Source organism: Sinohyriopsis cumingii, chromosome 5 (assembly GCF_028554795.1).
Source record: "Sinohyriopsis cumingii isolate HCF-2022 chromosome 5, ASM2855479v2, whole genome shotgun sequence".
NCBI lineage: Eukaryota > Metazoa > Mollusca > Bivalvia > Unionida > Unionidae > Sinohyriopsis > Sinohyriopsis cumingii.
In genome coordinates, this window is record NC_142965.1 from 93,325,702 (window position 1) to 93,349,175 (window position 23,474).

At 35.5% G+C, this 23,474-nt stretch overlaps 1 protein-coding gene across 1 annotated transcript in view; it reads left to right on the forward strand.

Annotated features, from left to right (window-relative positions):
- Window positions 1-23,474, forward strand: part of LOC149799776 (glycerophosphodiester phosphodiesterase 2-like) — a 96,923-nt gene that overhangs the window by 59,078 nt on the left and 14,371 nt on the right. Inside the window, exons 10-13 of the mRNA XM_089959164.1 lie at window positions 2,303-2,524; window positions 12,798-12,946; window positions 15,822-15,969; window positions 19,570-19,652. Coding sequence (XP_089815290.1) covers window positions 2,303-2,524; window positions 12,798-12,946; window positions 15,822-15,969; window positions 19,570-19,652 — 602 coding nt within the window. The remainder of the gene's footprint in view (window positions 1-2,302; window positions 2,525-12,797; window positions 12,947-15,821; window positions 15,970-19,569; window positions 19,653-23,474) is intronic.

The window sequence follows — 23,474 nt, forward strand, 5'->3', positions numbered from 1 at the left end:
AATCCAGGCTGAATCTTGAATCATCAAGATATTATTGATGCCATTTAGAATGGATCAGGTTGCTTAGTGACCAAGACTAATTCAGGGTGCATTCAGTAGTATGGTTCTCTCTGAGTGTTAGTAGAGTCATCAAGTACTGTCATGTCAAATCTGCATGAAATATCTGATTTTTGTACCACTAAAATAGTTTATATTGATCAAACAAATATGCCATAATAAAATATGAACTATATTTCCAGCAGGAGCCATACACTAATAGCCTTGGTGTAAAAGCTAAAAGTTAAATTATTCAGCATAATTTTAGTGCATTTTAAAAGTTCTTCACATGCTTTTACCTGAGTTCTTTGTATAAAGTATATGAATACACTGCTTATCTAAAACCTTGATAGTACTAGCAAGAAATTATATGAAGAATACTTGATATTGAGGAGACAATATATTGGAGATGAGTTCCACCACTTATTTTACTTTTCCATTTTTATACTAATGAAAATCTCATTTGAAAATATACTTAGACCTTATCATTTAAAATTGGGCTATCTCATGAATTTAAAGAACAGTTGAAAAAGTATGTGGGTTTAGTAATATCATACTTTAAAACACATTCAGTAGCAAAAACTGTAAATTTCATTACAGTTATTATAATTTATTACCTTAATGTACCGCTCCGATGGCCTAGTGGTTAGAGCGTCCGCCTCGGATGCGGGAGGTCATGGGTTCGATCCCCGGCCGAGTCATACCAAAGACTTACAAAAATGGTACTAACAGCTGCCTCGCTTGGCGTTCAGCATTAAGAGGTTAGTGTTAGGACTGGTCAGCCCGGTGTCAGGATAATGTGACTGGGTGGGACATCATGCTACATGTCTGCGGCATGATGCCCCAGTGCTAGACATCACTATAAACTGCCACATTGCAGACTTCGTAGCAATATGACTGAAAAATTGTTAAAGCTACTTTACAAATCCAAATCACATTACCTTAATGTCTAACCACATTTGGCACTACTATATTATTATTATTATTATTATATATATATATATATATATATATATATATATATATATATATAAACTCATAAGAACTCGAGTCAACTAAATCATCAGTACAGCTTCAAAAATCAAAATGTTATTTTTATAGGTTAGTAGTGTCACTTGCTTAAGAGAAATTTGTTGGAGAGTAGATGTAACAAATTTGTTGTTTTAGTTAATATAAATGAACATTTGAAATCTTTAGAGAACAAAATTGTTGTTTTAGTCAATATAGATCAGCATTTAAAATCTTCAGAGACCAAAATTGTTGTTTTTGTTGTAGTCAAAAAAAAAATCAAAATTTGCAAATTGTTAATACCTTTGGTGATATAGGCAATCTCCAAAATGGCATGCTATAGTCTGTGCCATAAGATACTACATTTCTTTTTTCATACCTTCTGAGTAACATTTAGTTTGGCAAACTTTCTAAATGAATTGCAGAATTTCTCCTTTTTCGTGCTATACAAGACCATACAAATTACTTGTACAACATTGCTAAAGACCTTGTTAACACATTAACCCCTAGTGATGACTTAACGGGGCAGGAGGTAGTAGCCTACTGCAGAGCTCTGTAGCATCATGGTCATGCATGATACACTAAAGTGGGTGATATTATAGAAAGGTAGACAGATGTAGCTCTACAATGATACCAAATAATCTGGAATATCTAGTTGCACTACAAAATACAGTTAAAAAAAACTCATTTTTTGGACCTGACTTTTTTCTACCGAAAATTGCCCGTGGTCGGAATCCAATTTTGTGCATGGATTTTAGACTTTTTGGTCTCAGATCTACAGCAAACTGGTATGAACTGCAAACAGACAGATGAGCCTTTGCAAAAAGTAGGATAAGATGGACATTTGGAATAAAGAGTTGTCTCGATACAAAAATAGTGGCTCCGTTTAGCAAAAAAAAAAATCCCAACTTTTACCCTTCTGCTCATGTGTGAGTCAAATAGCCAATGAAAAATGATGTTTCTAACACAACTAGGCAGTATGTTATTGAAAGAATCACTGGGGATTTGGGGATTTTGGATCTATTCAGAAATAGCTTTCAAAATGTGTTTCCTACTTGATTTTCAGGCAAAAATGACAAAAACCTCCAGGGGTTAGTGTGTTAAAGTGTGCAGAAGCATTCTTTACTGGGTTTTTGAATGTTACACTTGATATGACAGTTTTGTATTTCTTTGTATTTTTTTTTTTTGTCTCTTACCATTTTCCAGTGTGAAGTTAGCTCAGTTTAATATTCTTGCATATTCTGTTTATGTTTTGTAGATGAATCCACATCACAATATTGGAAGTCTTTCAGACGAACAGAAATCTCAGTATGCCAATCAGACTGTGGCATTATTTAGTGAACTTCTTCAGGTGGTGAAGGAGAACAAACTGAACTTAATGTTTGATGTTATGCTGCCACACATTGACCATCCCTTCTATGATGTTACTATCCAAAGGATAGTAGAGGAGATTAAAAATTCATCTGTTCCACTTGAGCAGGTAGGAAATACTCTTAAACATTCTGGGAGATCCTTTCAAAAGACCAAACAATACTAGCATATGAGCCATTGAGGGTGCCAAAAATAAGTTTTGAAAACTTGCTGTACAATTGACATAAAATTAAATAAGCATAAATATCCTGCCCTAACAGCTACAGCTCAAGTTGCTATGACCATACTTTAAAAGAAACAAGCCTCTATTTGGCAGAGACCTGTCAGAATCTTGAAATGATTTAAAGATTTAACATACACTGCTGTGACCAGTCAATTAGTAAACCTGTTGTTTCATGCAATCTTGAAATTAATACACAAGAAATTCACATTTTCCAAAATAATAAACTTTAAAAGCAGCTGTTTCTTTTTAATATGTGGATTTCAAATATTTTTTCTGGAGCATAACACTTGGACCATTCAAAGCATTTCGACCGAATTGTTTGCACATTTTCAAATTGTTAACATTTTGTTGACGCTGATAACACTGCTGGACAACATCATGCTCAGTGTCTGGAATGTTTCTCTGAAAAAGGCAAGACAAAAAATTTACTGTGGAAATTTCTCAGTATCAAAATGGCATCTCACTGCAACTTGCTTAACATGTATACTAAGTTTGGTGGCAACAGCTTGAACTGTTTTAAGAGTTATGATGAGAAAAAATAATTTTACAGACACAGATTGGCTCAAGTGTAGGTATGTCCTGAGTATTACATGTTGAGGGTGGGAGTGTGGGTGGTAATGATTGAGAAATAAAAAATATTTACAGAAACCGATTGGCTTTGGAGTAATTTGCCCTGAGTATTACATGTTGGCATTGGGAGTGTAGCATGTAAAGATTGATATTCCTGGACCATAGGGTTCTTTCCATAGGAGTTTTTAAACCACATGAGCTGTGGTCTGAGTGGGATTTGTCATCTTTAGAAATTGAACTAAATTCTTATATGGTAAAATATATCATGATATAATTATTTACAAGATGTTGTTCATTACTCTTATTAAATAGATTATACTGTATATGACATGAAGATTAACAAATAAAAGATAACAAGTTGTTTCAAGGAACAGTAGATAAAGAAACTGTAGAAAGAGAAGTAATTGCATCAGTCAATAGGGGGTTTCACGGTTGCAACGGAGTTACTGATCATAGCACCTAAAATTACCTCCCTTAGCTCCAGTGCGCATGCCCACAAAAAATTTCCAGTTCCGGATAGTTCACTGCTCTACCACTTTTTAGCGAAACATAAAGTAAACAAAGGAGGAATCTTATCTGTACTACAGACCATTATGGTTAAACCAATAAATCAATTATATATGTCAAACATCTTTTGTTCATACTAGAAGAATAATTATAGACATTAAATCATATAATTAGATCCAGTGTCCATACTTACATTATATCAGATAATTAAATAATATTTACTTTCAATACCTAAATGATATCAAATAATTAAATTAAATACACTGTCCATACCTGATAATATAGATTCATGATCCATAATTTCAGATACATTTGTAAGAACATTTCATTTTGCTCTCTGATTTTAAACATTTATTGCACATTTTTGGCTATATAACTTTAGCGAAAACAATCTCAACAATTTGAATTTTTCATATGATGATATATTCTTCTTTCTCAGTTACTTTCGCAAGGTTAATAGTTCGTTTATAACATGAGTTAAGAAAGTTATAACACAAGTTCGATAAGAAAATTATAACACGAATTTCAATACATCAGCTGATTTGTAATGCTGAATATTTTAACCAGAAAAGTTTTTAAAAACAAAAAGGAACACAATATTTTAATGTATTCAGAGGAACATAACAAATCAATAATTACATTAGCTATTATAGCAATAAAGGAGTGTAATTAATGCAGACGGAATATTTATTCATATTTGAGTGTAAATATTGTACAATTTTCAGATCGAATAACATGCCAAATGACGTTTAGTTTTTGTTTCTTTTTTTCTTTTTTTTTTCACTTTTGAAACATCAAGTATTGGACAGTATATGCAATAACTTTCAGCATGATTTTTCTTTGCTTATGCTGACACATAATAACTCTCAAATTTGCTGGGGTCTTTAGACAACATTTCTGATTGCTACCAGCAAATTCATCTAGAACAGCATTCTTAAAATTAGTTTAATTCAGTTTTACTTTATTTGCATCAAATATGTAAGTTTTAAAGATCCAATTATTTCACAGATTCTGTCCTGTTACTTTGCTTCGCCTTTTAAATCAATAGTGATCCATGTGACTGGATGTAAAATTACAAACAGTATGATTTAAAAAAGAGACTGCTTGTAAGAACATGCTCTACAAGTCAATAATAAATGGATACACACAAATATTCATGGTAGTTGTCTTTATCTATTGGTCACTCTTTCTATCTTAGCATCATTTTATACTCATTTTTAAACAGAAGTATGTTTATGTAATATACGTATGTGACCACACATTCATGCGAGGATATACATTCTCATGCACCAGATGAAAGGAGACAGATATACATACAGATAGACAGGCAGATAGGTGAGAACCACAAATATCCTATACATGCATAGTGTGTCAAACATCGATATTTCTCCAAATTGTATACTCTAAAATTTCCAACCATTCAAGGAAATACAATTAAAATAATCATCAAGGAGACTCGTACATGACTGTCTGTTAAAGCATGGTTGACATTTATGCATTTAGAAAAACTCAAGTTATTTCATGAAAAATATAATGAACATTAACAGAAAAGCAACAGTCTAAATCAATAATAAAAGAACCTTAAGAAGTTAGAATGTTTTTCTCGTTGTCATTCTATTTCCATTAACTGCTATGATTGAAGCTGTAAAAAATAAACATATTTTCATTATTCTTCAAGCGAGATAAATTGCAAGAATGTTTTAGGCAGTGATACACTTTCGCACAATCAGATAATACAAACTAGAGCATAACATAGTAATGGAAAGATACTGAAGCTCTGAAATGGGCAGATAATATTTATTTGAAAGCTGGGAGGAGCGCAAGTTAGTGGGGAAATAAAATAAAAGATGTAAAAACAATTGATCAGATATTGATAGAATTTCTTTTTAAGATAGTGAGATATCGATCATGCTTGCATAATATGAGCTGTCTGTCACATTTTCTTATATACATATGCCATCTTAATTGATTGAACTATCCGGAAGTGAGTTGCACCAAGATGCCATCTAGTGTTTTCAAGGGGAGATACTAACCATGAAACCCCCTATAGAACAAAGAAAATAGAATGGTAAAAATATCTAATTTTATGTCTTTCAGTTTGCTTTTCTTCTTCTGATACACTACCTGATCAGAATATGTTAGAACATCCACTACCTCACAAAAACAGCCCTTCCTGTTACCCAGCTAAACAAAGATATTAACCATGTTGTTTGGCTTGTTTTAAATAAGTTTTATCTGAAGTGATGTCTGCTTGAGGAGTTGGAAGTCAGATTAGAGTGGTCTCCCTTGGATAGAGGGATTGTTACCCAAAACTATCACTTGTCTGTTTTTACTTATATTCATGCCTGGTCAACATGCTTTCACAAGCAGCCTCACAGCTAGCTTCACTTCTTTATACCTTTTCACCAGTTGTTAACAATCCTGTGGAGTGTTCACACCACAGGAAAGTATTCTCTGTTAATGAATTTTTCTCCATTGTCATCATTGATGAATAGTTTGCATTGAAGGTGATGATAAACTATCTGGTACTATGATAATGCCTGTCATAATGTTCATGAGTACTCACAATTCATATCAGTACTTTACCATTGTATAAGTTGTATATAGTAAATGATCACTCATTTTCTTGTTGAAGTAAGATTTTTGTGATTTTCTCATTCTTATCCTAATTGTGTTCGCTTCACTTTAAGCTTAGAAAGAGGTTTGACTGATTTCACTCTCTAAATACTGGTAATATTGAGTAAGAGTAAGTGGGGGTTTTTTTATAGAGAAATTCAAGCTGGCTAAAAATAATTGGCCCATCTCAGTTAGCTCTAAGGGTTGTTCTGACCATACTTGTGATATTTGTTCGCACTGGTGAGTAGAAAGATGGGTGAGACTTAGGGTCAAACAGCTGACCCAGGTTTGCGAGAAAGCCAACATGTTTCCATTAGTGTTGCCAATGATGCTGCCTCATTTGCCAAATTTCTCACATCTCAGTCACTAGAGGTTAAAAGAAGGCCAATTCCTAAGATGACCCTGCAAGGTTTGTCATCTAGGACCTCACACAGTCTTAGATCTGTTTTAACTGACAGGGTCACATTGAGATTATATAAGAACTGAACAGTCTTCTGGAGTAGTACTGACATGGTACAATTGATCACTGTATTAGCTATGGAGATCAATTCCTCTATAGCCACCAGCACCTACCTTGGCACAAAACGTCTGATTGACCCAGACCTCATCTACTGCTGCTCCAGAACAGTATGAATGTGCTCCTCTACCACCATGACTGTATATAGTGATTTGTTTTCCCATTTTACCCAGTCCTGGACATGAAATGCTAGTCTTCCATTCTTGGTTTTGTCTTGGATACCTAACACAAATAGCACCAGCTTTGGTGAATAAATCTCTCACCATATCTAGTGCCAGGCATATAAAGGTATTGCAGACCCATACCTAACAAGCCCATCACTATTTCTGAGTCCATCACAGCCCAGTACCAGTTATGGCAATTTTCCATTCTCAGACATCTGGTTTCCACCACATACATTGGATGACAGCCAAAGTAAACACCTTGAGATCACTGTTTTCCAACATTGTTGATATTGACTCCTTGCTTCACCTGGTATTGATGGCTCTGTTTCAGCAAGTTGAGCATTAAATTTTCTCAACTGTTCTTGGGAGTCATTCTTGCATAAAGCTCATGTACTCAACAGGACAGCTGAACAATTTACTCATGAATTTCATAGACTGTTTTTCTTTCCACTTGTACACTGCTAACAGACCATACACTTCAAAGCCATCCTCATGTCTCAACTTTTGCCTTTCATCCTTTTTGTTGCATGACCATACAAGAGTAGGATGGACTTATGAATGAATGACCTTAGCAAGGTAGACCATGGTCAGGATTGCTACGGTCATTCATTCTTTCAGCTTAGACTTCATTTTCCAAGAGACGCCAGAAAGGTAGGAATGACATCTCTGAGGCACTCCAGACAGGGAAGCCCTCTTTCAAACTTTACTCTTCAACAAGTGCAGTTTCCCAGAGCAAGTGATAAGAAATTGGGAGACAGTCCATTTTTTTCTTTCTGACAGCCTTCACACAGAAAATGAGATCATGCTTGTGATGCACTTTTCTGATATTCCAGCTGGAGAAATCTTAAACACTTTACTACTGAATGCGAGAGACTTGGTTCTGATGACCTATGAATCTTGCAAGCCAATTTGGAGTTCTCCAGATCACATTATTGACCCTTCTTGCTGTCAATGGTTCTCTTTGCTGCAGATGTCTCTAGAGACCAATATAGTGTAGACATTCAGCAGCAGTAAATAAACATATCTTTTGAAAATGGGTAGTAGGGAGTGTTCACAACACAAACTCACTGGAATTTTACCAAAGGTATTGATCTTCTCATAAAACCAAGTTCATCCATCTGGTGTAAAAGTAAGATGCTCTCAGTACTGATCTCCCAGCCCTAGACAAGAATAAAACAGCTGTACATATGTCTTTCCATTGTTCTATAAAGTGGACAAAATGTGTTCCATGCCATGTCAGAGCTGGTTCGGAACATAGTTGCTACTTCTTCAACGTTAGATCTGGCAATTTTCAGACTCGATGAGAAATCCAGTAATCGACATGCTTGGGAGGCAGTTGCCAGGATTGCTAAGGTCATTAACCAGGCAGCTTGCCATACTATGGCCAATGCTTTGACAGTTTCTACCAACTTGGACTCGATACAAAGTGTCACATGTCTGCAGAGATGCTCCCAGGGTGTGCTATCGCATGATTTACACAAAATTTGTATGAATTTGTGCACTTGGAAAGTTGTGATGCGCAAGAACTCCTGCAAATTAATTTGAAGTCACACATATAAAAAATGCTCTGCGCAGTATACAACTTTATTCAGCCATTTACCCCTAAAGTACTTGTAGAAATGGTAAAAATATTGAAGCACTTCTCGCGACGTGTATTTTTTTATAACTGTTGACGTATCTGGATTCTTCAGCTTAACATGAATTGTTGTTGATCTAAATTTGATTAACACATTGGGCCCCATAACAAGGATTGTGTTGAAGTTTCAACCTTGCATAAAGGAAGTTTTACAAATGTGTGTTTATAATACGGGCTATTGAGAAGGCCCAAAATGGCCAATTCCCAACGTTGTTCATCAATAGATGCCAGTTTAGTTCGACAAATGCTGGCTGATCATAGTTATGAAGGCAATTAATTTTTAAAGTCAGGAAGTATATCAGATTATATGAGCTGGGAAAGTACTAAGGGATATGCCAATGAATGATTTTGAACCCCTAAATATGGCATTAAATTCGAAATCCAATGTACATGCTGGATGGACCAAAACAGACGGCATGATGGTCAACCCCCCATTTCATTGGTATTTCGAGATTAAATGTAGAAAAGGCAGACAAACAAGCCAAATTAAAATCCAGATAATTTAAACATAGTGCACTTTTCATTTCTTTTCTAGTCATAATTTAGCCCAGCAGGATCATGTGCTACCAAACTATATAACCTGTATATAAAGGTTACAATAAATCTAATAAATAGGAATCTAAAAATGAAATTAAAAAGTAAAGATATTTATTTTATTAAACTATCTCAGAACATGTGGATTATGGCATTAATGGACTTAAAATCCTAATAAAGCATTATGGAATAGTAAATCTTGCATTGTAGTCAGTAGAATGCTAATTTAAGAAAGTTGGACTTTGGCAGAGCTTGTGTTAGTGATAAATCCCTGTGAGCTGTGAAAGGGTGTTATCAGTACAGAACAATATTCATACACAGATTTGAAATCGATTAAGCTGAGAAAAACAATGAATAGATTAATGCATATGCAACTAGAGGCAACTTCTTTTAAAAAGATTTTGATTTTAATAGGGGTCTTACAAAGTGGATGAGGAAGGAAGAGAGATGGATATTGAAGTGTTACGTAATTAATGAAGTATGGCCATTTCCTTCTCCCCTCAGTTTTGCTCTACTCCCCCTTATTGTTTTGGGACAAGTGGGGAAATCACCCCCATATAATAAAATACTGGGAGCATCTCTGATGTCTGCTGTCCATGTCGCTCAAACCTTATCATACCCTTGCTTTAATTTGGACCACCATTGCATTCAAAGGAAGAATCGAAGGAGTTATGAAGCAGGCAGCTCAGGAACTGCCTCTCCAACTGACCATTCAACCCACACAGGCATTTGGAAACATTCAGCCTCTGCCAGTGCAAAGAGACATTAAGCAGCCTCTGAACAAGTGATCTTTTCATTTAGATATGCACCAATATAGATCCCAACAACAGTTTGACCAACCTAGGAGACAATCATACAGAAGCCAAATTTCTCCTCCTTCAAGCTACCTACCTGTAAACATGGCCACTCGTCGAAAAGCAGGCAGTGGAGATGGCGATAAGACCACAATTGCCACAGTTTTATTCAAGGCTGTTTCTTATTCAGAAAGTGAATGGCAAGTTGAGCACTAATCAATGACTTGAGTAGCCTCAGCCAATTCATTGCCCTCAACAAAATTTAAGATGGAGACACCGAGGTATCTGCCACTCTGTCTGAAGGGACAAGTATATCGTCAGCATCGATCTGACCAATGCATATTTTCATGTCCCTTTTCACCCCAGATAACGAAATTTCTTCATTTTGTTTACCATGACATGGTTTTCAGTTCAAGTCCTTTCCTTGGGCCTCAGCGTCAGCCGTTTGGGTTTTACCAAGGTTATGGGTCACCCTGTTCCGGTTGACAACAACAGCAGTATACCTGGATGGCATCCTCCAGAAACATCTGGTAAGTTCTATTCTACACCGAGGCAAAAATGATCTTCGCTCACCTTTTAATCATCAAGGTTTTCTAGTGAACTGGGAAATGTCTGACCTTCATCCATCTCAGCTTTTTGTCCATCTGGATCATCAGGATCATCAAACTCGTCTAACCAGCTTCCAACAGGACATGGATTTCAGCAAGAGAGTTCTTGCAACTCTTCAGATTGGCCAATGCAGCAGTGGATTTGATTCCATTCAGCCATCATTTTATGCACCCCTTACAAATGACATGCTAGCACAATGGTGAAAAGCCCATTTTCGGGTCCCCTGGTTTGAACAGTCATTCTGTATTAGTGGCATAACCCAGGCTGATTGACCATGGGGATCCTGCTGGAAAAGCCCCAAGCAGAAATAACATTATGTAGTGATGGTGGTACATGCAAGTGGAGTGCCCACCTGTTGCCAGACTACTGTCAGTGTCATCATGGGAGTCAGCCTCTACACATCAACCTTCTAGAAATGAATGCTGTCTTCAACACCTTTCACTTTGGAAAAATTGATTCATAGGCAAGACGGTCCTCATTATGTCCCACAACACTGGTGGTGACCTATCTCCTCAAACAGGGGGACAACAAATCACCCATCCTGTGTGTTCTCATTTGGTGGTTTCTATATTGATGTGACAATCTCAACATCAATATACAAATTAGACACATTGCATGCACTCTCAATGTCTTGGCTGATACTCTGTTCAGAAGAGGTCTAGTCCTTTTAATGGAATGGTCTCTTCATCAGTTGGTCTTCTCTTGGCTGTGCACTCTTCACAGGCATCCGATGATCGACCTTTTTGTGCCAAGGTGGAACCCACCTTCATCTCTCCAGTCCCAGACCCAGAAACTTGGGCTGCAGAATCTCTGTCAATCATTTGGGAGGGGTAGTGGGCATTTGCCCACCCTTCCATGGTCCTGATACCAAAAATAATCCAGAAGTTACAAAGTCAGAAATGCACAATGATTCTAATAGCCCTTCTCAGATGGGACAAATCCTGGGTCACTGATCTACTCGATCTAGTGATTTATCTGCCCAGGAAGATTCTGGCCAACCTGATTCTACCCAAGCAACCACAATCATGGGTCTTCCATCCTTGCCCAGACTGTCTTCTTCTGCATGCTTGGTTCTTATCAATCAAGAAATCCTTGTGAGACAATTTAAACCTTCGATTGTGGAGAGAATTTTGAGAGCAAGAAGTCCCTCCAGTCTGAAGGCTTATGAGGTAAAGTGGCATGTTTTGAGGGACTGGTGCCAGATCAATAATATTGTCCCACAGGAGTGCCTTAATCCCTCAAATAGCTGACTTTTTTCTATGGCTTTTTGAGTAGAAACATTTGGCCCCAATCATTATCAAAGGCCACCACTCCTGGATATCAGATACTTTCCAGCATCATAGCAGACATGATAATGGGCATGATAAAGATCTATCAGATATTTCAGCCCATTTTGATTGCAATTGACAAAAATCCCTTTGAGAGATTTAGTGTTGCAGAGGCAAACCTTGAATCTGATAGGTCCAGTGGTGGCAGCACAGATGGCCACCAGACCCAACTTAAACAATCAACACAGCCTGTCAGCTTCACTTGATTTGCCAGTGTAATTTTGTAGCTAAGAAGATTTCAATATTCATCTTTGTAATTGTATGTAAAGGTCACAGGTCAAATGACCCTAGGCTTGAGTTGCTTATGTAATTAGGATAATGGGTTATCATTCACATGGGAGTCAACTATTATTCCCTTGAAAGATACCTGAGGTAGAAGTTGAATGATTCCATTGCCTCCTATTACCTATTCTTTTAACGTAATGTGATTGGGGACCATATTTGAAGGGAAAAGCAAATGTGTAAGTAAATAATATTTTTTCGAGAATATTTATCCAATCATATTTCTTATAACACCCCCCACCAATCATCCTACCATGTGAGCATCCTCATTGGTATATCGCTCATCTAAAATTAGCAGCACCTGGTGGTGGCAAGGGGAGATAATGGACATAAGTTATTGCCCTTGTCTATTGAGAGAGGGAAAGACAATGTTCATCTTTTAGTAGGGCTGGATTCATGAGGTAGTTGGCTAATATTTTTTATGTAATGTGATTGGATAAGTGTTCTCGGAGAAACATAATTTACTTAAAAATTTACTTTCTCATCAATGACAACTCTTAACATTTATCTGTTATCAATATCCAGGTTTGACAGTTGATGTGTTTATACTCATATTTTTCATCAATAACAACTTGTAACATTTATCTTTCTTCAATATCCAGATTTACTGGCTGAACAGCTCACGATCAGACTCCATTCAGAACAACTTTACTTTGGTGTCAGATGTCCTTCAACCATTTGAAACCTTGAAAGAGAAAGGGATACGGCACATGAACCTGCAGCCAAAGGACATCAGTCTTAAGCAGATTGAGTGAGGATTAATAGAATCTCTGAAATATATTAGTGTGGAATAGGGAAATCCCATCCAAGGATATTGCGGGATAGGGAAATCCCATCTGAGGAACACAGAAAAGTCCCACCTAAGGATAGTGTAGAATAGAGAAATTCCACATGAGAAGTATTAATTTTTGGAGTAGAATAAAGCTTTGGTTGATTATTGTTCTCACATTATTAAAATGTGGGGTTTCATTATTAGGGACTCCAGCATCTACATTGAAGTTTTGAAATTATGTAATCTTTAGAATGAGCATACAAGATTTGGTTTACCACTCCAGTGACTTTAATGGTTAGAGCATATACCTCAAATTTGGGAGGTTGTGGGTTGGAAATTCAAAGACTTATACAAATGGTACTAGCAGCTGCCATGCTTGGCATTCAACATTAAGAGGTTAGTGTTAGGACTGGTTGGCCTGGTGTCAGGATAATGTGACTGGGTGGGACATGGTGATACATGTATGCGGCATGATGCCTCAGTGCTAGACATCACTATAAACTGTCACACAGCAGACATCATAACGATATGTTTGAAAAATTGTTAAAAGCTACATTTAAAATTCAAATCTCTCACACACACACACACACACACACAACAGATTTGGTTTACACAGAAATATAAACATAGGAATGTTATTAAAACACAGATACCCTAAAAATCTGAAATTAAACTGACCAAAAAAAATATTGATTGATGTGAAATCATAATAATAGAGAAATATTAAACTTCATAATGTCATGTATATAAGTAAATCATTAAAACAAGTCAGAATAGTGATGAATATGTTATTGCCATAGTTATGTTAAGTAGGATAATAATTACAATGTGAGTTTGGATAAAGTTATTTTAAACAGGCATTCTGCATGGAAAATCTATATCAGTATTAGTTGGAAATGTTAGAAAATCTTGGTAGTAATTGGAGATTATAATGGTTGAGGGTTACTTCAGAATGGGTGATAAGGAAAGGAAGGAAAGGTGTGCCCACTATTGTTTGGTGCAGTCACAAAAAAGAAATGGAATTCTTTCTCATACATAGTTAAGATATACATAATACTTTTCCAGGGGACAATATCAAAGAATTATAATCATAAAAGTTATTTGTCAGGTTTTGAAAATTAAATACATATTTTATTTCGTACCTGTGACTGCTCTGTGGCTTAATTGTACTTTATGGGTGAGTGATGGGGGACAGGAGGGGAGAAGACACTAATATATGAGGGGCAACATGTCCTAGTTATTAGATTGAGGGATAAATAATATATCTTTTCTGTTAACACAAGTTCATTTTGCTTAATGACAAGAGCACATGAGTAAAGTGTTGCCAGCTTGAACTGATACTGTATTTGACTGGAAGGCAGTTCATCAGCAGGAAATCTTTTACCTGCACTCATTTGTGAAAACTTGCAAACCAAGATTAGCTATCAACCATTTCATGACTTAGGACATTTTGTAAACTATATTTAGTGCACTTGGTGGCAAAGACACAAGAGCTTCTGGTATGGTCCTTTGTCTCTTGTGCATTGACTGTCATGTGTCCCTAAATTATGTGCTGTTGGTCAACACTTTCCTCTTCTCTAAAATTGCTAAACAGAATTAACAAAATGAAAAGTAGATTTAAACAACTTTCTTTCAGAAAACTGTTGAACAGAATTTGACCACAGCTTTGAGAAATAAACATCACGACATAAATGCCTTTCAGTTTTAGACAAATAAACATCCTGACATAATGCCTTTCATTATTGGACAAATAAAACATCCTGACATAATTGCCTTTCCATATTGGACAAGTAAACATCCTGACTTAAATGCCTTTCAATATTGGACAAATAAACATCCTGGCATAAATGTCTTTTAATATTGGATAGATAAACATCCTGAAATAATGCCTTTCAGTATTGGACAAATAAACATCCTGACATAAATGTCTTTTAATATTGGACAAATAAACATCCTGACATAATGCCTTTCATTATTGGACAAATAAACATCCTGACATAAATGTCTTTTAATATTGGACAAATAAACATCCTGACATAATGCCTTTCATTATTGGACAAATAAACATCCTGACACAAATGCCTTTCAATATTGAACAAATAAACATTCTGACAAAAATGTCTTTCAGTATTGGACATCCTGACATAATGCCTTTCATTATTGGACAAATAAATATCCTGACATAAATGCCTTTCAGTATTGGACAAATCAACATCCTAACATAAATGCCTTTCACTGTTGGACAGATAAACTTCCTGACATAAATGCTATTCACTATTGGACAAATAAACATCCTGACCTAAATGCCTGTCAGTATTAGACAAATTAACATCCTGACACAATGTGTATTGGACAAATAAACATCCTGTCATAAATGCTTTTTAGTATTAGACAAATAAACATCCTGACATAATGCATTTCAATATTGGACAAATAAACATCCTGACATAAATCCTTTCAATATTCGACAAATAAACATCCTGACATAAATGCTTTTCATTATCGGACAAATAATGCTGACATAATTGCCTTGCAATATTGGACAAATAAACATCCTGACATAATGTCTTTCATTATTGGACAAATAAACATCCTGATGTAAATGCCTTTCAATATTGGACAAATAAACATCCTGACATAAATGCCTTTCAGTATTGGACAGATAAATCTGATATGGCACTTTTTTTTGACTAAGATACAAAACAAATTGAGGAACCTTGAAACAGTTGTGTTCATAAAATGATAATGGATAAATCATGCAGAAAGGGAATTTTATCTTGAACCTGGTATATTTATTTTGTCCAGATGAAAAGCATCATTAAATTTGACTAATTCTGGTTATTTATTGTTTCAGTGAATATAAGAAACAGAACATCAGTACTATTATCTATATGGTGGACACTTCGTTAATTTACTCCCTGTACTGGTGTGCTGGAGTGGATATGGTGACAAGTAATATGGTGCATGAACTCAGTCAGTTGTCTGCTCCAGTTTGGCATCTGGTAGGTATATGTTGTCACAGAATCCAAAATCTGTTTTCATTTGTTTTGTCCTGTTCGATATATGTTGTTACAGTATCTAGACATATATCAGTCACCTGTCTGGTCCTGTTTGACATGTGGTAGGTATATGTTTTCACACTATCCAAACCTGTATTCATCAAGATTGCTAGGTTTACAGGTCCTTTTATGCCCCACTGTGTTTACATTTGGAGGGGGGGGAGTCTAGATATGGTTTCATCCATCTATCTGTCCATCCATCCTTGGAAACTCCCTAGTAAGATTAAACAAATCCACTTGACATGAACAAGTTAAATTTATTGAACATTTTATATTCAAATGTGGATGACTAGATTTTTGTGCCATTGGAATTCTGTAACCTTTTATGATTTTTAAACATTTTCTTTTGTTGAAAGCTTGTTATCATGGTTTTTATACCACCTGCCTTAGTAAAGTTGACAAGGTTAATTTATTGTAAATGGCCCAGTTAGATTTTTATGTCACTTTAAGTTATTTTAGCTCACATAAGCTAACTGAGCATATCGTATGTCATTTAGTCTCATCCATCTGTCAACACTTGTATGTAAACACTAAAGATTTCAGTATCTCAGACTTTGATTGATGTCTGCACACTAATAAGGTGATCTTGCATCTGATTGGTCGACTTCTGAACAATTTATGGGTCATATTTTTTTATCAGATTTCGATCAGACTCTGTATATGCAAGCTAGATCTTGGATGAGTTTGATCATGAGTGACATCCAGGCACATTTATGCGGTGACTTTGCATCTGCATAGCCGAGATTTTATGAATACTTAAGAGACCATACCTCTGATCAGAATTTGGTCAGATATGATATGTAAGCTAGTATCAACATGATCTCATAAGAATTCAGTTAGGAATGATATTCCATGCATGTTATTGAGGTGATCTTAGATCAAATTTTCTAAACTGGTGAACGCTTCATATATTTGATCAGAATTTGATCAAACCTGGTATGTTAGGTTGAATTCAGTTATGACCTGCATCCACTGGTCTTGCATCTGATTGCTTATGAACAATTGTTGAAACCATATTCTGAAGAGATTTTGTTCAGACTAACATGTAAGCCTGGTGTCATGATCTCATTTGAGTTTTAATTATTACCAAGATCTATGCATATTAATGATCTCATTTGAGTTTTATTTATGACCAAGATCCATGCATATTAATGATCTCATTTGAGTTTTATTTATGACCAAGATCCATGCATATTAATGATCTCATTTGAGTTTTATTTATGACCAAGATCCATGCATATTAATGATCTCATTTGAGTTTTATTTATGACCAAGATCAATGCATATTAATGATCTCATTTGAGTTTTATTTATGACCAAGATCCATGCATATTGATGATGTCATTTGAGTTTTATTTATGACCAAGATCCATGCATATTAATGATGATCCAGGCTGATCAGATGGTAGAAATTGAACCTGAAACCTTCTAGTCATGAATCCAACACTTCAGCCAATGCAGCTACATCAGATGGGGATCTCATTGGTTTCTGAGTGTTGACTCTACAGTCTTGGCACCCTAGTGTGGTAGATTGGGGGAAACCATGCTGACCACATGGCTTTACTCCTCTGATAATGCCAAGTATATGTCTGTACTTTAAGTAGCTACTGTGAATAGATATTAAGTAATGAGATAGGTTACCAGAGGTTGGGGAGAGATCAAGGTGAGAATACTGGTTCTATAAATATATTGTCCTTTCTCTGTTGAAAAAGTTATTCTCTATTATATGAGATACAAAGGAAGATAAGTGATGCCAGCATTAATACTCAGTGTGACAACTGTGTAGTCGAAGTTTTACTTTCTCCTCAGAAGGTTCAGTATGTGAAATGGTATTCACAAGTCAACTATTCAGGTGAGTGACATCAAGCACATTTGGGTGTCTTGCTTATTTTAGCTTTATAAAGTTTTCAGACTTTCTTAACTTTGACCTTTTTGCCTATGGGTGGGGCATATTTGTTTTGCAAATTCTGATCTAGTTTTACATTATATTTGAAATTATAACTGTACCAACTGCCAATTTTAGCTCATTGGATGACCTTTTGTCCATTGTCCATCATCCATTGTCCATCTGTCCTGTAAAGCAAGTTTTGTTGTATCTAATCTTAAACTAATCAGATAATTGGCATGAAACTTTACACGCTCTCATCTCAAGGTTGTGTTGGTCCTAAATGATGATGTCACTTCATGGACATCAGATTTGATTGTCACATTTGTCATCATGAAATCTTATTGCCATGCCTTCTAACGATACAGGCCACAGTCCATTATTGCAGATGTATTGATATATTTGTACATAAGATATATATTATCTTTATGCTTAAATACTTCTATTTTATATTTATATTTTAATTTAGATGTATGAACTATGCAGTTTAAAATAAAGAAATTGTATCTTCTCTTGTCTTATATCAACATGGTGTTTTCACAACAACATAAAAAAAATTCTAAATGAAATTGATGCCAAGCTGACATTCAGTAAGGCTGCCACATCCTTGGACAGTAATATCAACATGAGACTTCTTATGATGTCAGCTTGGTCCAAAATGAAATTGATGCTGATCCCAGTGCATTATGGTCACAGTGACAGCCATCTTTAGAATATTATTGTTGCTATTCCTCCAGAATGGACAGTCATTTCTGAATGGAGTTTTCACCAAGACACTGTTGTATGATATCTAGTTGATTCTGAATGAAAAGGGTGCCATCTGACAAATAATATGGAAACCATGGCAGCCATCATTAAAATTTGAATTTCGCTACTCCTCCTAAACAGAAAACATGTTTACATGGGATTTTCCCTTAAAAACTTCTTTTGATTACTAGCTAATAGGGCAGCTCTGACATCCAGTATAGTAACCACGGTGACCATATTGAAAATAAGGAAAATACTTCAACTGTGATTTACTTGGTTCTGATTGACAATGGTTCCAGTCTTACACCCACTGTGGCTGCCAGGATGGTAGTCTTGAAAATGTTGTTATCACTATTACTCCTAAATGGATGACTATATTTGTATAGGGTTTTCACCAAAAGATGTATTTATCCTGATAATGGTGCTGATGTTACATTCAATTAGGAAAGCAGTGGCCAGCTTGAAAAACTAATTGTCACTCAAGAACATCAAAGATAGTTAAACACACAAAAGGTAATGGGAAAAATGGATAAGAATTAAAAGGAGAAACAGACTTAAAATTCTTTTCAGAAAGCAGAGTATCAGTTGCATTTTCAACAGAACACTTCAGTTACCAGATATGTGTGTGTGTGTGTGTGTGTGTGTGTGTGTGTGTGTGTGTGTGGGGTTTAATTAAACATCTGCAAAATACTGATCATTGACAAGGTAAATAAATATCAAAACAGTCTTCAGGAGGCTTTTTCTAACCTTGTTTAAATGTTATAAAATCCTATAATGATGACAAAAACTCTGCTTCTTAATACACAGCATTTTAATTCCTCATCATTATTCATTTGCATTAAACTCTACCATTTTGTACTTTCATTCCAACTGTTTAAATTTGTCTTTTGTCTATTTATTGATCTTTTCAGCCTCCACAGAGCTATCTGATTCTTTGGGTTACAATTGATGGATTATCAGCTGTGATAGTGATCACCATCTTTATTGTGCAGAGGTATGGTTCCCTTTATTCTTTTATGTGCTTTGTTTCACAAACTTATGAAGACAAGCCATTAAGGACGGCAGTTTTGGCTAAATTTATAGCAATATTAGTAATAATTCTGGATTTTATCTCAAGTGCCTAAGTATGGTGAAAGACAGTATCCACTTTTCTGCAAACAGCATCAACAGTGGCTGCATCAACAGTGTTGAAGTTTTGCATTAAAGGTTTTGAAGGTTGCTGCATTTAAGTGATATTCCTGTCTTGCCTCTCTCACCTGCTGGAGCATCATGATGAACCATGTTCAAAGTTTTATGTTGATGTTTTTGAAAGTCATGTAGAACTGTATTAGTTGCTGCATTTAGTTGAGAGTCTAAGATAATATTTCTTAGGATGTAAAGTTTGTTATGTTTATCAAAATTGTTTCTTTACTTTTGGAGCATGCCTGTAGATTCCATTGGAGCTCTGAATAGGTGATGACAAGTCCTAAAATTATTTGTAATAATGTACCTGTTTAAAAACATTTGGGTGATTTCCCATTGAATGGTTCAGTCAGGTGGGTTCTGTTGCAGTGTGCCGTATTGTGATGTAGGCAACATATTGAACAGAAAAATATTGCAGTGTAGAGCAATATGGTTATATATAATGACAAATATTTCATTCTTGATTCCTATGTTCTTGTTTTAATATCAGTCTGCAGATGTGTTTCAGTATAATTTGAGAGGAAACATTTGTTTGGATTATTCATTGTAATTACACAGTGCTTATTGACTCTGGCCTAAAACATTATTCTGGGATTATTGTGAATTTATTCAAAGGATTTTTGGACAGTGCCATTGTGATACATGAAAACTTTTGGCACATATTTGAGGACCTGGAATTCATAACACTCGATTCTTTTAGACTTGAGTAGGACACTTTAGAATTATTTTGGACTAGAATCATATTACTGTAAGTTCCTCTTAAACTTTGGGAATTTATTTAGGTTTTACAAAATTTGGTTTTGCTTCTTTCTGTTGCTGATTATGATCAGTGAGTCATAGCAAGCTTATTCACTGATATGCAAGGAGTTTTTGTCTTGTTTGTCTCACCTGCCTAAGCAAAGAGCTTAGTCATGATTGTGGACAATTTTAATGTTGTGTTAAAGTTTTCATAGGTCACATATTTTCAGCATTTGTTGCTGCATTCAGCAGATGAATCATTTGTGTACCTCAAGGTTGAAAAAGTTTCACTGCTGATATGCTAGAAGTTCCTGTCTGACATGTCTTGCCGGTTTAAGCATCATAGTCCTTAATGTTAAAGATTTATATACAAGTTTATGAATGTAAGATACATGGTTTATTCCTGTCAAGCATATGGATGCAGGTAAGACATTCTGATCTTTAAGAACACTTGTCTCTCATAATATCTTGTAAAAAAAATAATAAAAAAGGACAGAAAACAGACTATATTTTAACATATTTCATTATCTTTCAGCATTCAGCATTTATCTTTTTGATTTCTCTAAAGAATGTAACCTAACATCCAGTGCATTTTCCTTGTAGAATACTTCTCCACAAGTCAAAATACACAATTGGCAATTAAAGGTTGGTAGAGGGAATATATTTTGTTATGAATACATTTGCATTCTTGCATCTGTCCACTGATCCTTCTGCTAAGTGTTTATCTGCAGCAAAAATCTCCTATATTTCCTAATAGGCCTTACATACTAATAACTTGAGTCCAACTGCAAGCAACAGAGACCCTGATCTGCTGTCACAAGATGCACAGGTAGATCAGGGTCTCTCATTTTTTCTTCTACTGATTATGCCTAATAAACAGCATAGCATTTGAGATATCAGTGAATTATGCAGTGGCAGATCATGGTCTATGCAGTTTTTAGTTGGACTCATAACATATATATACAGTAAATGTGACCACAAATATTCAGAGTTTTTCAAAGTGGTACATTCTTTTGCAGATGTATTATTTGCATATGTATATATTAACAGTGCAGTTTGGTGCACATACATTACAAATTTAGATCCATAATGACAAACAATTGCTTTATTAAGCAAGCAGTGGCTGCACCTTGTGGTCAGGTAAATAATCCAGTTATCTGAGATAACCATACCTACTCTTTAGCCTAGTATGTCATATAAAATCAAAGTATTTTTACAATTACTGCTATATGAATTAGGTTTTAATATAGATTGAAAATTCAATTAAAGATAATTTAAGCTAATACCATTTTAATTCATATTTAGTACAGTCAGTTAGGGATGGAATGACTGATTAAGTATATAGTTATGGTCAACTAGATGGTGGACATCAGATTTGAATATCTGGCAAACTGTCAGTATACCTGTAATTATGTAATGTCTCAGACCTTTTCTAGCTAAATTATTTGTTTGCATTGTATATTTATGGGCTTTTGTTATAGTGGAGGTTGGTCAATTCCTCCTTTTTCTATCATTAGGTTTTCATTGCTTGTATGCTACAAACTACAGGTTCATACTACATAAGTAGGTCATTATTTCAGTTTGCTGCAATCTGCACATGTAGATCTAGCAAAGAATACATGCATAATAACAATAATAATAATAATAATAATAATGAGGATAATAACAATAATCATTATTACTGTATTAATATGATTGAGAAGTCATGCTCGATAAGCACACCCAGTTTGGAATAAACTCTACTGACAAATATTTTATTGGGATATTTATTTCTGATCAAAAGCCTACCTTTTGACAGATTTATTAGGCTGGCTCCTTGGTCTTATTGTGGAAAGAATTTAATAATAATAGTCATTTCAGAAAAGATGATATGGTTTACATATTATTATTCATGCATGAGCAGTCAAGGTGAGTAGTATCAGGCCTGACTGAACAATAGTGTACAACATAGTTGTAAAGAATTGGCCAGGAAAGCATTTGTAATCATTCTTTCATTTTTGACTAGTCTACATAAGCATGGTCTGCACCAAATTGGTATCATAGCTCTCTGATGATGTACAGAGAGGCCTACAGGACAGCACAATCCCTGCATAACAGTCACATAGCTCTCTGATGATGTACAGAGAGGCCTACAGGACAGCACAATCCCTGCATAACAGTCACATAGCTCTCTGATGATGTACAGAGAGGCCTACAGGACAGCACAATCCCTGCATAACAGTCACATAGCTCTCTGATGATGCACAGAGAGGCCTACAGGACAGCACAATCCCTGCATAACAGTCACATAGCGTTCTGATGATGCACAGAGAGGCATACAGGACAACACAATCCCTTCCTAACAGTCACAGCAGTAAAGGCATTATGAACTAAAGCTGAAGCACACAAGTCTCATATGGCAATTGCCCATGCTGGTTAGGTTTGTGTAGCCACATATTTTTGTGCATTTGTGCAGAGATCTCATGAAAAATGCCAAAAATAAATCAAATCTTTTAAAATTCATATTACAAAACACATGCCACCTTCTATGACTTAGGGACCCACCATGCTCAGTTGAAAGTGTCAGATTCATAATCTAACGTCATGGGTACAATACCTTTCCATGGCAAAGCCTGGGCTGGCTGTTTTAATGTCATTGGAAATGGCACTGCAGCCATCAATGTCTATAGAGTGCCATTAAAACTCCACCCCACCCCCACCCCCAGCATTTTTGGCCAGCATTAATGTGTAAACAAGTAGTTGAAAATGCAGTATTTTCAAGAAAATACTTAGAGAGTTTTATTTAAACTCCTTTTTCAAACCATTGGTTAGGTAACAGTTTGAGTTATTCATAAGAAGCATGTAACAAATGGGAAGTAAGACAGAAATAAAGAAATGGTGTGAACAGAATGTGCAT